Source organism: Plasmodium inui (assembly GCF_000524495.1).
Source record: "Plasmodium inui San Antonio 1 unplaced genomic scaffold supercont1.1, whole genome shotgun sequence".
NCBI classification, from domain to species: Eukaryota; Apicomplexa; class Aconoidasida; order Haemosporida; family Plasmodiidae; genus Plasmodium; species Plasmodium inui.
This window is the reverse complement of record NW_008481835.1, coordinates 10513-34542: the sequence shown is the minus strand read 5'-3', so window position 1 is coordinate 34542 and position 24030 is coordinate 10513. Positions and strand designations below refer to the sequence as shown.

The 24030-nt window shown below is 41.5% G+C and overlaps 1 protein-coding gene across 1 annotated transcript; it reads left to right on the top strand.

The window, feature by feature from the left end:
* Positions 1-11490: 11490 nt before the first annotated feature.
* C922_00005 (hypothetical protein) lies at positions 11491-12618 on the top strand (the record flags this gene model as incomplete). Its single annotated transcript, XM_008815622.1, has 1 exon — positions 11491-12618. The coding sequence occupies one exon, from the start codon at positions 11491-11493 to the stop codon at positions 12616-12618; it is 1128 nt and encodes a 375-aa protein (XP_008813844.1).
* Positions 12619-24030: the final 11412 nt, after the last annotated feature.

Below are 24030 nucleotides of genomic sequence, written 5' to 3'. Positions count from 1 at the left end.
AGTCTTGTGAGTGTACTCATATCTCCCTAGTGTGATGTCATGGAGTGCACAATTGTGGTGGAATTCTGGATACCCCCAGAGTGCAATTGTTGAGGAAGTTGGGGACTTCATGACCTACGGTTTAGGCTTCTATTATAGGCAAAGCACCATATTCCGGAATTCATAGCACTCCGTGGAGTGTTTTTATATTAACAGAGGTATAATGTGTAAACCCCTATTATTAGGAGCGTACCTTTGCAGGAAGTGTACACAGGCGTGTGAAGTAGTATTGTGTAAAAATTACTTATTGCCTTCCAGTTCTGATATTCCCAGAGTACTATTATAGGAATAGTGCCGATGTGTACCAAGTATTGATATATTAGGAATAGCATTGTGAGGTGAATAATACTGTACCAGGAGTACTATTCCTTAAAGTGTATGGACATGCAGGCCGTATCGTTATCTTTATCCATCGTCCCTGGCAAGGATGGTAATATATAAATGACTCAATTGTAAGAAGTAGACGAATATACCTAGTGTATTATTATAAGAATGGTATGATGATATAAACAGTAAACATGTGTCTAAAGTGTTAATAGTGATAGAAAGTACAGCTATTTGAACAATACTATTGTATGGATCTACGGGTTATGGTGTTATTGTAGGGAAGGGAAAATATTTTAGAACTAATACAGAGCTTGTATCGCATTCATTTGAAAGAAATTATTGTCCCTGCACTCATGTGATATGTAGAGGGAAGGGAAAATGAGAAGTGGCATTCTGTGGAGTGCAATGATATTCAAAATACAGTATTGTATGAGGGATACGGATATTCTCAAGAATCGTCCTTTGAAAGATAAGGATTTTCCTGCAATATGCCAATTTGGAATGCAAAAGTGTGTGAATTGCGGGCTATGTCTTCCAAATTTCGGTTCCTATTCTATGGGCGAAAACAGTCATTGATGAGTATAGATCTCTATGAAATAGTATTATGTGAAGAATTGAGGCCTACATTCTAAACAAGAGAGCAAGCCATTAATTACGCGCAGGTGCAAGCGGTATACCTGTGCCGGATGTATTATTGCCAGAGTGATACTATAGAGGCAGAAATACTTGCATATGGACAATGCAAAGATTCTAGCGGAAATGTTGTTTGTAATGTACAGAGTCGCAGGAATGCTTTTATGTGAAGGCCTCATAACATAGTGTTTTAGATACAACTAATTGGAGAACGTGACTAATTGAGGAATAATGATTTATGTGTAGTATTAATTTAAAGAATATCACTCCCCTCAAGACTACGGGCCTGTGGAATGTACGCTTAGCATACAGTCCTATTATATGAACCATGCGTCTATACCTCCAGTATTATTTTGTGTACTGTATACATGTCCCCTAAATAGTATTCTGCGCCAGCTTCATATTTTACAGTTTTTTTTATTTGTAGACTATTATTGGCTGAAGATAACAAATCTCGATGGGGATCCCTGATATCAGGAAAATAATCGGGCGGGTTCTATTATTATGACTGGAATACGTTTATATGGAAAAGTTAGGCCAACGGGTGCTATTATTTGAACAATAGAAGGAGGCGGAGGATATACACTTCCTTGGAAGACTAATATATAAGGAGTACATTTTTCGCGACCATTATTAAGTATGTGAGAAGGGGACATTTCTCTAGACTATAACTGCATAAACAGTAGGAGATTCTCCAGTCTCCCCATTGTGGAGTCGTGAAGATTTAAACCAGGAAGCAGCATAATTTAAGAAGAGATATTTAGTAAGAGATAATAGAGTGGATTCATCGGTATTCTTGGAGGGGTTCCAATCACTAAGCGTTACACATATATAGAAAATACGAGATGCCTGCGGTATATTTGTATTAACTCTAAGAATTAGCCTTACAACAACTGTTTAGAGGATAAGCTTCTGTCAAGGGTAATATTCTATGTAGAACAGTGCTGTGTGAGCAGGAAAATTGTTTAACATAATACGAAGGTTTAGAGAGTCGAATTCCTTGAGAAGGACGGCAGTTGTAAGAATCATACCATTTCACCAGTAGACTGGCTTCTAAAAGAAATCGATTCCAGGAATACGCATATACAAATCCTAAGGCTATTCATGCTGTATAGGAAACTGAAGAATACTATCACTAAAAGGGGTTTCAACATATCAAGGGTGCTTCTATATAGCAAGAAGTTTTTATAGTCGAAGTAACATTGTAAGTACAGTAATACATCGTGAACTGTGATTATTTCTTCTCAATATTCTTGTGATATAGATTCATTAATTATGCGGGTACTATTAAGAAAAAGTGATTACCCAAGATTTAACAACCTGACTTAATCTGTAGTATTTTTCTCTTAAAAGGACTCCAGATCGATGCCGTGCTATTAAAATGTAACAATTATGTAAAATGAAAGATTAAACTTCTTATACCCTAGGGAGGAATAGGAAATTATAGAAGGAATAGTACTATATAGGACGGGCTGCTTCTCGTGGAGACTTAGGAATAATAATAACATGGAACGAGCGAAGGGGATAAGATGAGCATAAGAATCAGAATACACATAAGATATTAAAGAATCATTAATCTAAAAGGGCGGGGAGCAAACATATAGGAGCGGATGAATATAATAGAATGTATATACGAATGCAAGTGACATATTAGAGAGAATTATCTAATTCAAAAAACGGAGAGAGATATATGTAACACCATATAAATACCCCACAGGACAGTGGACATATCAACATCACCGTCAAGGTGCAAATGCCTAAGAAGGAAGGTACATAGTTAATAAATGAAGAAGAAAAACAGCGAAAGAAAAAGCTAAAGGAAAGGATACTCAGGAGATCAAGGATAGGGACTATACCGGAACGAGAGATCCCAGAAAAGGAATGGGCATAACACCTAAGGAATAAGAGGAGGGGAAAATCTTTCTTTCTGACCAGATGGATATATGAAATCAAGGGTTTCATATTTTCTAATATATGGACAGAGCAATAGAAACAGCAAATCTCTTGAATCTGTGCTGACATCCAGAAGTATAGTAAATCGTACAGTAACCTCATTTTTCTTCGTATCTGAGACTGTAGAAGATACTATAAAGGGTGTTTCCTTATTACCCACTCAAGAATGTAAAATGTTAAGTGGTATTCATAAGCCCTTTTATTTTTAAGCAAGTATAAAAGTATAAGATGCATAAATTCCTTTAATAAAATAAGAACATATCCTATGAACGAATCTACTGGACCCATAAAGTTATGAAATTGCTCAGAAAAATAAAGGGAAGTGAATAAATACACAGTCCTTTTGAAAGTCAACGGCTTTTTATATCAGTCTTAGGTGTAATGATATATGGATCTCTAAGGCATAATCCAACACATCTCTCCCTTAATAATGAGTAACATAGTTTTATAAGGGTATTGTGTGTTATTGAACCTGACTAATTAAGAGAGATGTCCGGAAATATTTGTAACTTGTTGTGGGGATCCTATGAATGATCCGGCAACTTCTTATGTTTCAATATTTTATCATAATATATATTTAATCCCCAAATCGCCAAAAGATAACTGTTTGAATAACTGGATACAAGATATTGTCGGTTAGATGCTATTTTCCTTGCTATACGAAATATCCAGAAGAATAATATGGCAGAACCAGTCATGACTTCATAACAACAAAGGGACGGGGGGAAGGAAAAGTACAGACGAGGCTACGAGTAGTGGTTAAGAATCTAATGATAACGACTAATCTAAATCAGGGAGGGAGGAGGTGCAAGAGACGGAGACGCGAGAAATAGGAAAAAATGCGAAAGAGAATATAGCAATTATGCCCTAACAGAATAGAGGAATAAGTAAGGCACATTGAGTAGACAAGAAGAGTATGAGACGGGCAGAGGCTCGTGACAAAGGATGCCGGCAGGAGTGAAGCGCCTTAACGACTCGGGCAAGAAGGCGTCAGCCTAAATTCCCAGGCAGGAGTATTCACCTGTCTACGAAGCTACGGCATATAAGACTACCAATCAGGGCGGGAACTTTAGGAGAATGAGTATACAATAATTAATAAGCAGCCGAGGCACACCCCCAGGCACAATGCGGCAGGCAAACGAGGAAGTAGAATCAAAGGAAGCATAAAAACAGCAGAAGGAATCAAGATTATGAAGGCGGATGCCCGTCTAACACAATGGAACATATAAGGAGTATACAAAAGAATCCTATCGGGGGCACCGGCGATGGAAGGGAAGCGTACTTAATGTAGCACCAACTCCAAAAGGCACAAGTGAGCGGCAGCGACTTTATACTATCAATAGAGGAGTGAAAGGCCAAAGGAATCCCCCCAGGTAGGGGAAATCCTTGACACGAAGATAAGATCCCCTAGTTAAGAATAGATCTTATTAGAAAAGTGACAAGCAAAGCTAAAGCCAGAGCAGGTGAAAGTAGATATACCGTAGAGGAGATAGTAGTGTATGTCCTAGGAAGGAGTCAGAAATCTACGGACCCAACACTTATGGCCAGCAAGGGAGTGAGTATAATAGGAATAAGGAAATGACCAAGGATAAGAAGCGAACATGAAACCTAAGTATCGAATATAAAGAAGTTAAATAAAACTATCCACCCAAGGTATCCCAAACCCACCTAAAGGAAAGCTTGAAGGAGGCGACCATGGAAGAGAAACGGTGATATGGAAATCTATGTAGATAGAGGGGCGGATTAGAACTCTCTAAATACAGAACTTCAGCGTCAGAAGCAGCAGACACAGCAGCCAGAGACTATGGGATCCGGAACTCACGTAGGGAAGGAAGTGGAAGGAAGAAGAAGGGAACAGCAGAAGGGAGCCATACCGAGGAGGGCGGGTTAGAAGATCGATATCGGCCTCTAATGGGAACAACTAAAAGAAAACACAAAGATGACGAAGCGAAGAAGTAGTCAGAGTAATACTAAATGCTGCGCCTGAGTGAACAGACTATGGGAGGCCAGGACGCTGGACAGGGCAGAGAGGAAGCGTGGGAGACACGGGGCGAATTCAGATCTCTAAAAATGAAGGCATGGCAAACCCAGATCCAGTGGAGTAAGGAGGAATGGGAGGCCACTGAGGCTGAGTAAGAGAATGACAAGAGGTGAGTGGCCTACTATGATTGAACTCAAGGGACCAAAGTGTGGAATCCACTGAAGTATGGGATAAATATACCTCAATAGGACAAGATAAGAGAAACGAGAAATAATCCAGCCGACACAAGATTATTTAAGTAAGAGTCTCTAAGATCCGTAGAGGGTAAGGATGAACCCCAATGAGGGATATAGTGAATAAAGGAGCACGGGAAACAGGAATACACCTGGAAGAGGACGGAAACCGTATCAGAACCCCCGAGAGACAACAAGAGGAGAGGGGGAAAGTCACAGAGCCTTGAAGTTAAGATAAGGGAATAAATCTCCTCTGAAGCAGATATGAACAGGGAACCAGCCGAAGTCCCATCAGACAGGAGCACAATCAGTGGATGAGACCGAACAATCTTCCTGGGATAAGAGCCGGAGGGGGATCAATAAATGAAAGAGCTTAAGGTAACACCAAAACTAGGAACAGACAGGTTCAACAGGATTTTTCCTTCAGGAACACTGTATGAAGCGACACAAGTAGAGAGGAGATAGAACGAAAGCCTTCAGGGCCGTCAACTAGTGGAAGAACAAGAAGGAGAGCCTTAGATCATTAGAGTAAGGAAAAGTACGTTAAGAGCTAGATATTACTGCAAAGTGGACGCAATAAAATTACCGCTTAGTAAACCCAATCGGGAAAAAACAGGAAGCAGTAGGAGTTAGAATGAACTAAGGGAGAAGGATGAAAAGTTGAATGACTCAAAGACCTTGGGGTGTCAAGGCAGCAGAACATGAGTAAGGAGTAGACAGAGATAGGGCAGACTGGAAAGAATCAAATTCGGGCCGGCACCAGATGATGTAGGAGCTGTCGAGAACAAGTACCCCACAGGCGATTCCTGCAGATTTCCACTAAAGGCAAAGGGAAACCTGAAGTATTAACAGAAGATGATCCCCACCAGAGACGAGTTGGAGGTAATCAAACCAGAAGAAACAGCGTCTGAATTCAATGTTCAGAAGATACTAAGGTAAAGATGAGCTGTAAACAGGGGTTAACAGCTCCAACATCAGCTGACAAAAAGGAGAGGGGGACGAAACAAGCAACCCTATTTGTGAGTCAGGGATATGTGACAAATGTGGTAAACGGGACAGGACAATACCCCCGAAGGGTAGTTATCGCAATAGATGGAGCAAAGCAACAGTAATCGTTGTAGGGCCCCGAACGTCCTAGAAGGGGGCACCCTCAAAGAGAAAGATATGACTACGACGAAACAGATAAGTGAGGGCAATGTTGCATAGGAACCTAAAGTTTGAGGACCCTCCTGATAAGGGGCTAACCGAAACAAGAACAAAGAACAGCAAATATGGGCTGTAGGCGAAATCCGAGGTATGCCCAAGATGAAGGTGCGAAGCGAATATGGACTTGAAAAAAAATACCTAAGAGTGAGTGGAGGGAATTAAGAGGCAGAAGAATAGAATCGAATTCTTGCAACGGCAAGAACGCAGCCCCAGCAACAGGGTTAGGAGACTCAAACAACTGAATAAATCTGTTGTCAGCCCATAAGGGACAAGCCTGACTCCTATAATCACGGGGGCACCGGAGCCGGGACTATGCACAGGGGGGGGTGCAATATTTAAGAGGAGAAAGCCGGAACCGAAGCAAGAAAAACCAGTGTAGAATTAATATTAAGAAGAAAAATAGGTCCGATGGAGAAGTATATTACGACTTACACCCCGAGGAGTATCGCTGTGGTAGACTGTGGTAGTGAAGGAAGATAATTTAGCCCCACAGATGAAGATCTGAGTGAAGCTAATGGATGAGGATACAGGTCGGAGCAGATCCTTGCCCCCAGGATGGGCTTAGAGCCCGGACTAAAGTGGAACAAGTGAGCTAAGTAGAACAAGAATTCCTAATTAACTAAAAGTCTTTCTTAGCCAGCAGAAGGAACTACAGGAGTCAAACAACCCGGCCTGTTACAGGAGGCTGACTATAGGGAAATAAGGAGAGGTGCTATTGGAAGAAAAATATGAATCACTAAGTTTCGAATCAGCCGATTTTATAATTCATATCCCTTTAGTGCCGTCTATATGACCAATCCAAGGATAGCGGCAACTTCTGCAGTTGGGAAGGGGCAGCTTATACCTCCACAGAAAATATGAAGTATGGCAGAAGAAATCCTGGGAGAATCTGCCCAAAGGCAGCTTCCAGGAGTAGGAGGAAGAATAAGCTTCGATTTAGCACCCCGAAGAAGCAGGACAGAGCGGAGGGGGACGTCATGAAGGAAGAAGGCGTTTAAGAACCGGTGTCCTATATTCCTCGGAAGACGCTAATGATTAGTAAAGGAATTGCGGGAGTATGTGAGGACCAACTACTAAGAATAGGACTCGGTACCAATGAGGGAGGGGGTCCAAGGAGGGGGGGGTAAAGTTATGTCTCCCCTCTCAATAAAAGCAAATGGACCCTCCTAGACTAGATTATAAGTGGGGCCTTAGCAGAAGTAATGGATGACCGATCTGTGTCAATCTTCTCCCAAGATGATAAGGCTCAAATACAATTGAGCCAGGCAGCAGTAGGCAGTATAAACTACCCTAAAGTATCTTTAAGGATACTGAATTTACGCAGGAATTGATGTGTAATGTAGTACGCCTAGTAACCGAAAGAAGACTATAAGGATTTTAGCCCCAATTATAGGGAAAAATGAGGCCTAATGCCAAAGAACAGATGAATTGAAACGGGTCACCCCTGGTCCAGCGTAGTAAGCATGGAGAAATCCTAACACAGCAAATAATGGCGAAAACAAGAGAGCAACACCTAAAGTTCTCGTATGAGGTATCAAGTGTAATGATCTCTCTGCTAGCCTAAGAACATGACCTCGGAGCTAAGAGTAACTAAGCCGAAACATCCAGACCTTGATGTATCCAATCACGCAGCACCTGGTCCAGAAGTCAAGAAGGAAAGTGAAGCGAAAATTATCGAGATGTATCAGCCTAAATTCTGCTTTGTTGATGAACAAGTCCCTTGAGAACCCCCGAATTTGAATTCTGAAGCCAAAAGAGAGAAATCCAAGAAGAAGTGAATCAGAAGGAGGAAAGGAGCAGGGATATCAGGAGCTTATCAGGGCAACTACCTCCCAATATATGCCAAAATTTGCAAGGAGAGAGGTTTAATGGGTAATAATAGGACATCATTGGTTCTTAGAGCTCTATATCCGAACAAGAACCGGGCGGAAAGAGTTAATACCCACCAGACTCTGGTGAAGTCTAAATATAACAGAGGAATTAGGCCTAATCCCCGCAGCACTAGTCTAGGATAGAAAGACGTGTATTTCTAGGGTACCCTACCAGAGAGCAAGCAGAAGAAAATAGCTAACTACCTCCTCTAAACTAAACTACCTGGAGGGAGCAGCCAGTTGGTACCTGAAGCAAAAGACAACCGGGTCCGGTATTTGAATACAGCGGGGGACAACAGAGACTAACTACCTAACAGGCGAACAGCTCTCTCTAGACAAATCTTTGATTTTATTTACCCCGTGCCAAGATCGCAAAAAAGGCAACGAATACGAGGACTAAGTGAGGAGTTAGTGACAATTCCCTAAGGAGTTAGAGTTTTTAACACAAGAACAATGACCAAACCAGTTGAAAGTATAGAATAATATGACCAGGTCGATAGCCGAAGCCTAGGACCTAGCAGCGAGTAATAAGGATTCAGGGGCCTCTGAAGGATAGCTACCGTCTCAGGTTTAAATTGGATAATAGCAAAGGAAGGACGGAGAAAGTAATCGCAAAGAACATGGTGTATGCAGGATCGAGCAAGGAAGAAAAGATATAGAAACCCTGAGTGAACCGACGAAGTTGAAGCTGGAAGGCTAAACTATGAAGGAAGAGGCGCAACTCCTGCATAGTCCCTTATAAGGGCGACTATGGGCTCAAAAGACAGTAGCTGATGAGAAAAAAGATCCTACTTGAACAAGGGGAAAGTCTCGCGCAACAAAAATCCCCCAGAGGAGAAAATAGTAATTTCTAAATAGCGAGGACCACACAAATACAGAAGGGTTTAGCATAAAATTGAGTAACCACAGATAAGTCCTTATGTCATATATTAATGAAACGCGCATTGAAAGGGCAAGCGAAAGCCCCAATGCCAAAATACCAGTGCAAGTATTAGAAGTCATCGAGAAGCGAACACGAAAGAAGAGGAGACGGCAGATATTGAGTCCAGGCTTGAGAGTTGAACAGCGAAACTCCAGTATAAACACCAAATCAGAGAAGGACACTTCGTATTAAAGAGAGCAGTTGGGAGTAGCCTGAGCTCAAGCCCGAGTAGATCTAATATATCTTATTCTAGGAAAAAGAAGCCATAAATCGACAGAAGGGGAAGGGGCGGGGGTAGAATAGAATAATTCCAGACAGAGATATTTCAATAGGGCAAGTCACGCCGAACCCACCTACAGTAATTAACACTCCTTTCCTGCCTCGAGAGATATTAGTAACCAAAGCGCAATCGACTGAGAAAGTTCAAGAAGAGTATATAGTCATAGAGAGGGTTCCACCAATAGGAGGCAGAATTCTCCCTATCAGAGAATGCCAGAGCGAACATCTCGGAAACGGCAAATCGATGGAGAAGTTACAAAAGAAGAAAGAGAAGATAAATAACAGAATCTAGGAAAATCTGATGGTTATCCTGCTGAAGGAGGATGAGAAGGCCCAAGGGGTCTGTTCGTGTCATATCGGTAAGGGTACAGAAGATTATGCCACAAGTAGGAGGGAGTTATAATATTCTAGGGGGAGCCCAATATTAAGGAGAAGTTGAGGAAAGGAGGCAACCCTAGGAGTGGCAGAACCCCCCTCTAATAAATGGAAGCAGTGATATTTACGTGGACTCTACAATGAGAAGCAATAATAATCCAGATTCCCTGAGTGGCAGGAGGCAGGATTAAGTGCAGGAAAACTAGGACCCACAGACGTCTCCTATACAAAAGAGAAAGAGAAAATGAAGCGAAGAGTCAGTAATAGAAGAAATTAAGTGTCCGACAGGAGTGAAGAAGTCAGGTAATATGGACAGATTAGGAAGAATAAAAGTGTGGAGAAGGAAAAAGTAATCTCCCTCGAGGAAAGGGAAAATCGATTGAAAGCAACGACTTCACCTTAAATAAGTGTCGGGCGTAGAAAGGAGAAAGAGTAGAGTAAATAAAGCGTCACAAGACAGAGAAGTACTACTCCCAGGCCGAAACCGATCTAGGAATTAGGGAGGAGCCGATAAGGGAGGGCGCGAGTGTGGAATAAAAATGGCAACCGACTGATTCAATGATCTTTATCAACAGGCAGATCAGGGAGAGGGACTAGGAACCCTCCTAAGATAGATTAGTGCCGTCCAAAGAGGGTGACAACCGTGAACCCCGGCGCTTTCCCGCAGTGGACTCGCTGTAGGGAATGAAGCCACTATAAGATGAGGAAGCCAGCTGCTTTCCGAAGGAATTAGGGGAGTACCTTGAGTAATCTTCCCAAGGGAGTTAAGCGGGCAAGCCGCGAAGGGATCAGTGGGGTTTCCTTAGAGCTCCCTGGAAGAATCTGAACTCCTGAACACCTTGACTCCGCAAAAGAGAGTGTCCGTCACAACACGTGGGATAGGCAGGAACCTTAAAGACGGGCAGAATCTATAGAACAACAAGAGAGAAGTCGAGTAGTCAACTGAACCAAGAGGGAGGGTAAAAGTAGTATGTATTATAAGAGGTCTATGACGGCACTGCGAAACGTGCGAGTCAGGACTGAGCAAAGCAGAAGCCACCTGAGGAAGTAGATGGAGGAGGGAAAGAAGGAATTAGGGCAGGGATATCTCCCCGCAGGCCGTATTTTAGGTAAGGTTGACTCCAGGGGACAAGGGGGAGTAACTAGAATGAGAAGTGACGTTTTTTCTCCCAAAGGAGGATGAATGATTCCCAGAAGTATAGGCAAGGAAAAATAGGAGGCACACTACCCGGAGAGTAGAAGAGTCAGCAGGATTAACACCAGGAGGGGGATCCGAGGAGGCTCCAGTAGAGGACATGGAGACAGTGGAGAGAGAAGGGGCATGAAGGATATCCGCGCAGCAGGCACCAGAGGCGGATTACTGAATCTCCAGAGCAAGCCTCAAGAACAATAGGAGGCGGGGACACCGAGGCTACCTAGGAGTGCAGAATCCATAGGCCCAGTCAGCGAGAAGGAGGTTTAGGCAGGAAGACTCTGAATAAGACCCACCAGGCGCCAGACGCCACTGGTCAATTGGGAGAAGCTAAAATATAGTCATAAGACAAACGACTTCCCAAATATTCCGTGGGCCAAAAATTGTCTAGTACGTATACGACTCCGGGATAGCACCTCACGGGACGGAAGCACCGAGTAGGACAACCAGGACGGCGCATTAGCATTAATTAAGGAAGAATGGAGGCCTCAATCTTTGGGGGATTGATGAAGCATCTGAAGGACTTGGCCGAGAGACAACTGAGATGTAGCAGGGGAGGCGGAATAGAGAAAGGAATATGTAAGCTCATAAGAGATACGGACCAGCAGGTGCCTGTCAGGGAGGGGAGATATAGGGAGAAAAAATCTCAGTGGTCCAATACTCTGGAAGGGCATTTGAATACAAGGAGTAGGACGTTGTGTATAGCATTAGAGTTATGGTTATCTACTTGGAACAGAGGAACTGGACAGGGCCGGGATGTATTAACGGGAGACTGCAAGTATAAAGATTTTAAGAAGATCATGGAGGGGAGGGGGGAGGAAGCCTCTTGCAAGAAGCACAGTACGGCTGTAAATTGGAGGAGCTATATAAACACCCACCAGTTGAATATGAAGCAGGATTATCAGAAGGAACTTCAGTTATGTATGGAGCTAGTAAGGATAATATACGATCAGATAAAATTGACGCAGCAGGGTAACAATATCATAGTAGAGATGAACAACTGGGGGAATATATGTAAGCGGACCTACGAGAAATTAGCCGACTGGGGTGGAAGTGAAGTGGCCAAAGAGGTAATGAGAAATTGGTTTAATACAGACAGGTGGCCCTCCAAAGGAGGGGGAACGATGAAATTGGCGGGAACCGATATATTTGAAGTGATAACAGAGGATTTGATTGGCGACGATGCGGGGGTGAAGGACTTAGTGTGTACATATAAGGGCGGAATCAGTGCGAGGAGAGACTTAGGAGTCCAAGAAATAGCAAGTGAAGGAACGAAAGATACCACCTGGACAGCAACACAAGCAGCAATAGAGGGAGGAGTCAGCGACGGGGAAGAATTGAGAGGAGTTATTGAAGCGTACCTGCAGAAGACTCCCTTGATCGACCCAGGGGCTCACCCCGGGGGGGGGGAGAGTACCCCTGAGAAAAACAGCGGCGGAGTAGGAGCGGACTCATTGGGAGGGCTAATAGGGGGAGGAGCAGTGGCCGTAATATTGGGTGGCTTGAGTATGTATGGGTTAGTTCGGATATTGAAATCAAGGACAGGGCCCCGTAACTCCAGGGCTCTGCCGGTCACTGGCAAGAGAAGGGTGAGGTATACTCCATAGAGTGAAAGGGCGAGTCGGAACCCAGCATCTTGGTGAGGAGGATGTTGGGGGAAACCCAGGAGGAGCAATGGCCTCTTGATTTCCCGGGTAGACTACTGAGGGTAGCCCCGAATGCGACGTGGCGTCTTGGGCGTCCAGATCCTCCCCGTAGGGGGGGGCCTCTGGCTTACTGTTCATGGTTCAACATTTAGTCTTCTGGGCTTACGATTTAGGCTCTATGCTTTAGGGCCTAGGGTTCCGGGCTTAGGGTTCAGGGTTTAGGCTTTACTGCTTAGGTCTTGTGATTTAGGGTTTATCTATCAGGAGCTGGGGGTCTTGTCTCAAGTGTCTGTCTTCAGGGGGTAATGTCCAGGGTTCAGAAGTGTGGGGTTCACTGTTTTGCGTTTAGGGTTTAGTTCTTAGCGTTAGGGGCTTAGCGGGGGAGGCTTCATGCTCTCAGGGCCCACATATCATGTTTCAGCTTTAGGCTCTAGGGCGTAGGCATTAGGTTCCGGCGTTTATTTTTCTTCGCTTAGGCTTTAGGGTTCAGGGATCTACGGTTGAGGGTTCAGGGCCAAAGCTTCATGTTTCATTTTTTAGGTTTAGTGTGTTGTGTCCAGGGTTTAGCTTTGAGCGTTTAGGGTTCAGCGTCCAGGGTTTCCGTTTAGGGCTCATGGTTGTGGCTTCAGTTTCTAGTTTTTAGTGTTGAGGGCGTTTTTTTTAGGGTTTTGTGTTTATGTTTAGGATTCTGTTTTCTACGGTTCATGATTAGGGTTCACGTGTCGACGTTCTGGGGGAGTATTTGCGCTTTATGCGTCAGGATTAGGTTGTATGGTCCAGTTCCTATGCTACAGGTGTTAGGGTCTCGGGTTTTGAGGGTTCTGAGTTTAGTTTATGGGTCTACGACTTAGGGTTCACCGTTTAGTGTGTACGTTTCAGGTTCTAGATTCTAACCGTTGCCGTTTACGATTTAACGTTGAGGTTCTAGTGTCCAGGTATTAGTCCTCAGATTTTATCGTATAGCTCCTATCCTTTAGGGTTACGCTTTAGGTGTAGGCTTTAGGGGTTTGGCCCCAGGGTTTACTATTTAGGGTTTTATCTTTAGGGTTTAGGATTCTGGGTGTTCCTCCTAGGTTTCATCCTTCAGGGGTTCGCTTATGTGTATCGTTCGCGGGGTACGGTTTACGGTTTGGGGGCTTACGCTACACGGTTTATCGTCTATAGATTACATTCTTCCATGTAGTTTCCCGGGTTCACGATTCATAGTTGTGGGGAGGGAACTATAGTCTACGTGTGTAGGATTTAGGGGCTAATTCATATGCTTGATGGTCTCCTGCTTAATCTTCATATTTGGGCCGTGAATTTCGTGGTACGGGGTTTAATATATCTGGAGACTCGGTGTTATCTCCTACGCTCTCTTCTGGGCTTGTTCTCTTCTTGTTTCGTCAACATACCTCTACGTTGAGGATTTCCTTTCCCTTCATCGACCTGATGGTATTTCTGGAGATAAGGCTTCATCCTTCACATCTCAGGTATTACGAGGGGGGAGGTGTTAGGCTCGGTGTTGGGGGAACTTTTGATGTGCTTCTGATCCTACGATTTAGCGGATATATCTGTTCTGTTGCCTGGATACCCTTAAATTTGAGGTGTACTCGGTTGGGCTTAGCTTTGGGTGATAGCTGTTGTGCAATGGTATTAGGCTACTGGGGTTAGGGTTCTGGATTCATCCTCTAAGATCTACGCCTTCGGGGTTGGCCTAGCAGGGATGCTGTTGTCTTCTAGTTTGGGATTTGCACATATTATAGTTCTTGGAGGTAGGGTGTAGTGTTCAAGGGGTAGTACCTGCGATTTAATATTTAGGTGTTACCCTTCAACCTGTTGCCCAGAGTTGTCATTGTGGGCTCCTCATGTTTCACTATTACAGGTCTTAGTTGTTAGGTCCCTATATTTCCACATAGGCGTACTATAAAAGAGTATCACTTACTGCTAATACGGGTAGCATGGCAGGATATTAGGCCCCTTCATCTTTGGTTTAGTACTCTCTCTTTAAGGCCAGTTGTCTGGGTCCATACTTGGAGTTCTAGGTAGGACATCTTATTATGCATCCTCCTGTAACTTTGCTTCTACGGACGACATGTTTTTGGCTGATTTCCTGGTTTCATGCTGATTATTCATGTTCTTTTTCCCGTTTCATCGGTTTGGTGTAATTCGGTGGCCCTGTCCCTTAGCCTTAGATTTCATATCGTATGACTTAATGTCGAGGAATCTTTCTGGTCGATTTGCATTTGGTTCCCAAGCATGGAAGCTTAGTGTTTAGGCCTTCGGTTTCCTGGTTTTAAGGAAGCACCCGTACTTTTTAGGTTGGGGGACTCACGGTTAGGTGTGGGGCTTTCCTTGTAGTTGGTATGGTTTCTTTTTATAGCTTCTGACTTTAGGTTTAGCTTTTAGGGGATATCCCTAGCTTTAGGGCCCTGACTCTGCTGTTACTTTAGGCTGCTCCTGCATTATTCTGTATTCTTTATTGTTAGGTCTTGAGGGTTCCTTTCCCCTTCTCTACTTGTTAGGCGCAACTTATAACTTCCCTTCTCTTGCTGTCCATGCTGTTTGGTTTAAGGCTTATTATTTCGAGACTCCCTTTTTCTATTACGACTCAATCTCTTAGGGGTTCGCCTCCAGGTTGGACGCCCGATGTGCACATCTATGCTTCATGTTCATGGTGCAGGACTTTCGCGTTAATTTCAGACTTTATTCTCTAGGACCTTTTTGGTCATGCTTCCGTGTCTATATTTTTCCGTTATTGCCCATGCTAGTACTGTTAACTTCTTAGATTTCATTCCTTATCCTATATCTCTTAGCCCAGAATGATTACGTTTCCAATTTTGGATTTATGTTTCGGAGTCTGAGCCCTCCTCTTCCGGCTGTTAATTCCTGGCCTTCAACCTGTATGGGGCGTCAGGTAGGGCTTAAGGCTCAGTGATGCTGAAGTAAGTTCCATGCCACATGCACTGTTGGGCACAGGCAATACTTAGGCGTAGAGACTGGAAATTTATATCGCAGCGGTAGGTTCTCAGTCCCTGCCCATTTCCGTTATTATATGGATTCTATCTGGTACTGCCTAAGGTGTGCTGTCGGCCTCCTGTTTGAGGTTGTAGGTTGCCGCCATTATTGCTTATGCCTGCTCCCCTTTTGTTACGTTCTTCTCTGGCTTAGATTCTTGTAATTTTGAGGGGGGCAATTCTATGGAGTTCTGTTAAAGAGTACATTTCTCTCTATATGTTTTACCTGTACTCCTTGGTCTTTACGCTTCAATTTTAAGCAGTTAGGTTGCAGGGTGTAAGCAGCTATCTCATTTGGGGTTTACTCAGGCATTGTGCTCTCGGCTTAGGGAGGTTTGGTGTTGTTTCAACTTTTATTGTTCACTCTGTATTCTTTAATATTTAGCATTAATGCTTTATTTCTTATCCCCCCAGTTTCACTCTTGAGTGCATTTGTCAGGCTTTATCCTCTATGTTTACGCCTTCCGGTTCCTGTGTATGGCCGGAGGGTTTTCTTTACCCCTTAGCGTCTATTAGTACTGTTCGATAAGTTATCTTAGGCGGGTAAGATTCACTGATTATGCGCCTTCTGTACTGTGTTCCTCCTTAGTTTTTTACGATTTAGGGGGTATTGTTTGGGTTGTATGTTTTGGGCCCTAGGCTGTATATTTCATGGCTCAGCCTCCACGGTCTATCAGTGAGGCCTGTGGCTTAGCTTGTACTGGCACCCTCTAGTCTTTATTCCTACGGTTAATTCTTTACATATGCCTCCTTATTTCTGCTATTTGTTTTTATTTGTTATCTCCTTAGGCTCAGGATCCTCTGCCATCTCTTGACGGTGTACGGCTCAGATTTCATGGTTGCGGATTCAGTCTTACTGTGTAGGACTGATGGGATACCCTTAGTTTCTATCTCTGCTTGATGAAATGTAGGATGGTTCTCGCACGCCCTAAGTTCACGGTCTATATCGTTTCTGTACTGTGCATTGCTCAGGTGTATCTGCTATGGTTTATGTTGCAACGTGTTTTGGTGTATTTGGTCCTATTATTATTCAGGGTATCTCCCCGAATGTTTCGGTGTTAAGCATCATGTTCAGTTCCTACAACTATTAATTTGGGGCTTCATTGTTTATTGCTCGTTGTTTATTCCTTAGGGTTCTAGTCTGAGCTGTATTACTTAGTTTTCAATGTGCATTTGGTGTGGTGTAGGATTTACTTCGCAAGTCTTATGGTTAGAGGCGTCCTGTTCCTGTTTTTGGTTGGGTCATCACCCTTTAAAGTGTATTCTTTACCATTCACGATTTAATGCTGTCCGCTTCTGATTTAGAGCTCCTACCTTAAGCAGCGGCTCACAATCATCATTGCCCAGTTTGCATCCCCATGAGCTGCCCGTTCCCCTTGGATTTACTTTATTATTTCCTTCTTTCTGTGCTAATGGTGCGCTCCTTGCTTGTTATTAAGGCGCCTTTTCTTACTCTCTCTTCATGGTTTCTTTTTAGTTGCCTGGGAAGATAGAAGAAGAGATATATTCGTAGATTGTTTATTATTCTTGCGATACTCAATATATCTTAAGCGTGTTAATATAAAGATACAGAACAATCAATGTTCAGACTCTCTCCGTCTGCTGTATTGAGATACATACAGAGGAACAACTGTCTTACTGATCTAGTGCTATTTCCCTGGCTGTTTTATTGTCATCCTCTTCCCATAGGATATATCCGTAAAATTGGGGAGTTATACATGCATCCATGAGGCGCCGAATTATAGAGCACATATTCATCTATATTAATGTTAATCTATACTGTTGTAAGATTTGTTCCCCATGAGGTGTCCCTCATATTCAAATGGTTATCCTCCTGTTCGTCTAGGTCACTAGTGGATTTCTCTTAATAATATGGATATTATGGGAGGGGGACACAACAAGTTTGCTGCTTCACGATTCTTTGAATGTTTTTATTGAAATGTGGCAACACAAGTTGAATGATCTGTATTTATCATTTGATTTCCTGCTTCTACAAGAAATTCTAACAATGGACGTCCGAGTACAGGCGGTTATAGGAGAGTATTGCACAACTTTTCGATTCACTCTTAGAGGAGATATGTTGTCGGTTATGGGTTCCAGTTGTGTATTGGAATGCCTGTGTGCTCATAAAAAATATATGTATACGTGACGCCCATTAGATTATTCCTTGTATTTATCTGAGGATAATAAAAATCGCAGTGACAGATATCATGCTTATTAGTACTGTTGAGGTACGACTGTCATATAGTCATACTATGACCGCTGGTTTTGTATCTTTTATCATGAAAAACAGAGTCTATCACTGTTATATCACCATTGTGAAATACAGGGGAAGGGATTGGGATAAATACTATAGATTCTGTTACTGTTTTTCTACAAACAGAGCTATGAAGCCGGGTCAGAATGGGAAAAGATTAATATTGTGCTGTTAATTTATCTGTTCCCTTATGTAAACAGATCTAAATAGCGCTCATTAGTTGGTGGCATTTCTATAGTTCATACGAAATTGCGAGATTTTTTACTTATACTTACAATATATGCCGATGATAATGTCATCGCGGACAATCCATCGTTTATATCGAAATTGTTGGATTACTGTTCTGTATTAATGTTGTGCGTAGTCTGAATAAACATGCTTTTTCTATAAAATTATATTTATGACTATTATATATTATACTGTATACCCGCATTCTCGAGACATTATTCGGCTGATTTTTTAGGTGTCAAATCACAAAGCGATCAGTAATTTCTTGATACTACTTCGAACAGGGAAGCAGATAATTAGTCGTGAGATGGCTGTGAGCATGTTTATTATTGACCTGCAAGAAAATGTATCCCCAATCTATGATAAGAATATTTTAAATGTCTTTTATTGGTTGTCAATTTGCGATATTCACTTTGTATATCTATTTGTATGCGCATGGAGGAAGGCTTCTATGAAAATTAGAAAGAAATTTAGCGGAAGAATGCAGCCCCTCTAAGGAAAGAAAAGAGCGTCTTTGTTCTTCAGATAAGAATATAATAGACTATCAGTGGGTTGAAAGACTCTTATGGTGTATGTTCGTTTTACTAAAATGAACTCCTCACTATAATGATAGTATATGAGCAGGCATAGTCCAATTTTGTATAATTTCTCCAGTAATTGTTAATTATTTTGTTTTTAAACTATTATCCGTAACATTATACGAGGGTAACTGCTGCTTATGTATTAAGAATAGTGCCATCCGGCTTAAATGTGATTATTAGAAATTAGGGAGGATAGGCTAATCGTCTATTAATATATTTTATTTGTGCGCGTTAATGTAATTATTAATGGAACTATCTATATTTATTTATATGGGATGTTTATGAATCAGTTCAATCATGCACTGTTGTACAGACATTTTATTATGCATAAGAATAGTCTTCATTCTTTCCACTAAATATCTTCTAGAGCAGTATTAACCTTCTTATCTAAACAAGGAACTGACAAAGTTAATATTCATACTGTACGGAGCCGCTACTGTTCCTTAATGTGAAAAAGGATTCTCAAATTAGGAGTAATGCCGTTGGCATATGTATACAGTAAAGTGCGAAATTCTGGTAGTGACTCAAAGATAGGTTTTACTCTAAGAAGGGGATCATATTAAAGAGGATATTCATAATGTTCTATTATGATACAAGACATAAACACTGTATAAATATACATTTGATTTAGAAAGGGAATACCATAAGTATTAATGGACACCATTATGGACCTTCATGTCTGTACTTAGTAATTGTAATAATACAATTTTAAGTTGTATGAGTCAGTACCACTGTTTCTATAGTTATATTGGAATCTCATTTTATCTTTTGTATTATGCGTATCGCAACATGAATAACGTTTTGGGGACATATTTGAGGATTAATGAGGGACTTAGGCATTAAGAAAGACAAGATAAAGAATCTGTACTCTTTAAATCTGAGCGGGATATATGCTCAGAATGGCAGACCATTCGACAGGATTTGGGAATTTCTCTCTAGCATACGCTATAAGCAGTCTATTCAGATATTTTGTATATTAATTGGACAAGAGGCGAAGACAGAATACCCTGTGGACATGTAGCTGCTGCTGCTGAGTCCTGCTATAAAAATGTCCTTTCCAGAATAAATGCGAAGTGATTGCAAAGGAATAGTCACACATATTTAGCCCAGTTATATGAACCTATACAGTACATTCTGGTTCACCGAATGCATTGTAATTAGAATTAGTTAGAATACGGTGTTGATTCTTTAATAGTACAAGACTCGATGTGTGTAATCTGAAGAAGTAAAAGAATACTCATAGCTATCCTTACATAGGGCGTCCCTATCCGTAGTGTTAACTGTGATTGGACCCCAACTGAGGAAAGTATAGTAAAACAGAGCAGATGAGGAAGATGCCAATCGCTTCATAGAGTGATCATTACATGTACATTTCGGTAGAAGTTAATGAATTTCATAAGAAGCCCCTTAAGAAACAGGACGATATCTATGATTTCCCTGTCCTTTTCCGCTTCCCGTGTTCATCTTTTTTCGATTCATTATTTTTCGTTTATTGTTGATTGTAAACTGCTTAAGGCATCTCTGGAGAGTATTCTTGAGCGGTATAACAGTGGACACATGTTCAATGATGCCCTGTTAATAATGCATAACGAGAGGCCTGCGTGTAAGAGGAGAAGGAAAGAATTGGAACAAATTAAGTATAACATATATCAGATGGTGTCATTGAACTGTATAGAAGGCGTATATTATGAAATTTAATTTGGTTCAGAAAAGTGCCTCGTCATCTGAAGCATATGAGTGCTTCGTTATTTATGGACGGATCTCATGAATTTCTGAAATATTATGAAGTAAGAGAAAGTACCCCCCTGGCATGGTGTTCTGAATTATGTGATTCAAACCAAATATACGCCTCTGGTCTATATGATATTATATGTAGTACCACAATTAAAAGTAGTATGCGAGATGAATTCATTCTTATGTATAATTTTTGGGGGGTTATTCTAGGGAGCTGAAGCTAAAGAAGGATGAAGATGTAATTTTTATATTCTGTAAAACATGTCAACACAAGGATAAGAGAAGCAGTAGAATTAATGAACTACACGAACAAGTCATGTTGCAGAGAAAAAATGTTTCATCCATTGCAATTTTTTTAGGAATTTCCACACAGCATCACGTAATGAAAGATGCGACAAGACTGAAAGAACTGAAACACTTTATAATGTTCCATATTCTGCTTACAGCAATGTATATGTCACGATTACTTTATCTACAACTAATACTGAAGTTCATTGGAAAAAGTGCATCACGGGAGAAAAATGCGTGGAAATTTAGTTTCTAGTGAATACTGAGTAGTATACAAGACACCCCCACTATGATGTTCGCATCTTGTGAAGGAGTTATTTCTTATTATTCTTCACTACTTCATTACATAACTCGATGTATTTTTGTGGACAATTTCAGAGGCACAAAAAACGAGTGAGGAGTCCTATGATAGAATTCTCGCCTTCCATGAGCCGGGGTAACATTATCTAGTGTATGGTGTAAATGTTCCTATGTAACCTATATTATATTTGAATCTTGAGCAGACAGTTTATATTATATTGATGCAAAACGCAATTAGATGGATGGTGCTTGGTCCCTATTATACCACTTGTGGTATTCTATAACGTGTAAGGTGTAGTATCGTAACGAACGTATATTTACGGAGAATTCAATCTTAGCATAGTGAATGTGGATATAATATGTATCCACCACAATTTTTGAAAGCATAAAGCGTTCCAATTAGCTGGTGATAGTGTAAAGGGAATTATGGTTGGAGACTGCTCGGCTCCATAATATATAGGGTGTGAACCTCTCTTCCTGCGATGCCATTTATTTATGCCTGCTGATTCCTACAAAGACTGGGGAGAATCTTTTTCCTTTTTTTTTCTCCTGTTCTTTCTTCGCGACACTGAGATGGGTTTCCGACGTAGTTTGCAAAAGGGAAGTAGACGGGGAAATATGAGCAGGTATAAATGTGTTTATGCCTTTCTGTGGAAACTCCTATGAGTGCAATGGAATAGAGATATGCTGATCCGATTAGTACAGCGTGAAATGGTGGGCTGTTCTCTTCCTATGGCTCTTCTTATAGTTACCTTATACTTGTGAATGCGTCCTCATGCCTCATCCTCTTTGTGAGTGTTCTCCTCGATGTTTTGATATTTTCACTAGTATTTCCCCCTAGGTTGCACTCGTGATTTCTATGTTTTTTGCTGTTTCGGCACTTTTATAAGTGTATTAATTTATATGGCAGCTCCCTTGGATGTCACTCCCCATGCCGCATATTTCCTGTGGATACGCATTGGTGCTGTATCATTCCTATGAGTGTGTTTTTTCATGTTTCTGCATTTTTCTGAGAGTATTTCTTTAATGGCACCTCCTCTCTATATTTGCGCTCCTATGTGACACAGTTTTCGCGAATGTTCTGCCAGGTGGTAAAATTTTTGCGAACGCTCTCCTCTGTGTTGCCTGAATATAAAGACTCCTTTATGTGACTTTTTTACAGACATCCAGTTTCCTGTGGCATCTCTGTAGGAGTACATTCCTAAGGGTTTCTTTTATGTGGATGCTCCTTTTCTCAGCATTAATATGAAAATGTTTCCTTGTGTACCAGTTATCTTATAATGGCTCTTTCGGCAGCCTCTTTATGAAGACGCTTCCTCTTCTAACATTTTTATCACGATTTTTCCTGTGTAACTTACTCATGAAGATGTTTTGTTGCATCGTTATAATGCCCCCCTGTTGTGTCACTGTTCAGTCCCTTCGTCACGTGATTGTTATGTTTATTTTTTTGTCGCGGAATTGTGATGTATCTTTCTCGTGTGCCACTTCTCTAAGGATGCTTATATTTTCTATGCCATTATGAGTATGTTCCTCCGTGTGACATCTCTGTTTGGTCACTTCTGTCTCCTGCGTGAATATGAAGATATTCATGTGTGTAGCATCCTCTTCAAGGTGATATTTCCTCTTGCATCTTTATCGAGTTTTGTTTTCTCTTGACGCGTTATTGTGAAGAATCATTTTGGTTACGCATTTTCTTCTTTGAAAATTCATCTCTCCGCATCGTACTGAATATATTTTTTAGCGTGCCATTTTTATAAAACTGGTTCCTTCTGCTGTGTGACTACGCAGATTCTTCTATGTGTTGCTTCCATTCCGGCCGGTAGTTTCCTTCTGGGATGTTCTGATGAGGTCCTCTTTGTTGTAGGATTTTCAACATTTTCTTCGGGGTTGCATCTCTTCTCTGACGGTATTTCTCTTCTGGGATGCTGTGATGAGGTGTTGTGTGTGGTCTCATTGTCAACATTTTTCTTTGTGTTGAATTTTTTTCCTGAAGGTAGTTTTCTTCTCGGGGGTTCTCATGAGGTCCTCTGTGCCGTGTCATTGTCAACATTCTCCTTTGAGGTTCATCTTTTTACGAAGATTCTTTTTACCGCGTCATACTCAACATATTTTTCTGTTTCGCATTTTTATGAAGATTCTCCTTCTCTCTGTTACGTCACTAGGAGATTATTTCTCGTGATGCATTACTTTATGAAGATACTTTTTTTCTGTTACATTCCGATGATTTTATTTCGCGCGTCCTCCTAAAGAAGTACTTTTTCTGTGTTATTGTGAAGATTTTTTCTTGTTTCTCACTCTCTTTATGAGGGTGCTCCCTTTCCGCGGCATTCTGAAGATTCTCTCCTATGTTTAATTTCTTTTATGAATATTCTTTTTTTGCACGCCACTAAAGATGTCGTCTTGTGTGTACTTTCTTCTATGAACATGTTCCTTCCGGTTCCTCAGAGTCAAGTTGTCTCTTTGGCCACGTCATCGTGAAAGATGTTGTTCTGACCGCTTCATTATGAAGATTTTTTTTTGCCGTGTCATTTTGAAGATATCCATTCGTATGTCACTCCTCCTTATCATAAACCCTTTATTCCGAGGAATCTTCATCAACATATTTCTTTCTCTTATAAGTAGCGTCTTCATGAATATATATTTTTTTCTTTTTTTCTCTTATGCGGAGTTCTCTACCGGTGAAGGTTAAGTAGGATGACCATATTGATCTGTTAGGGATACCAAAGGGGAACAATATGCTAATGCGTAATATGCACAACTCTCCCTCGGGTTTTACCGTTTCAGCAGTAATTATATCCCTGGATTACTACTATGTGAAAGCTACTGTTGTGTCGACAGCTCTATTATTTGAACACTGTATTTGTTGAGGAAGTAGAAATATCATGTAATGTCATCGTATGAAGAATACCCGGGTGTCGGTATTATTGATATATGGAGGGTACTAACGCGCTTATTAAGTAGTTATTTGAAGAGAACAAGCACGCTTACG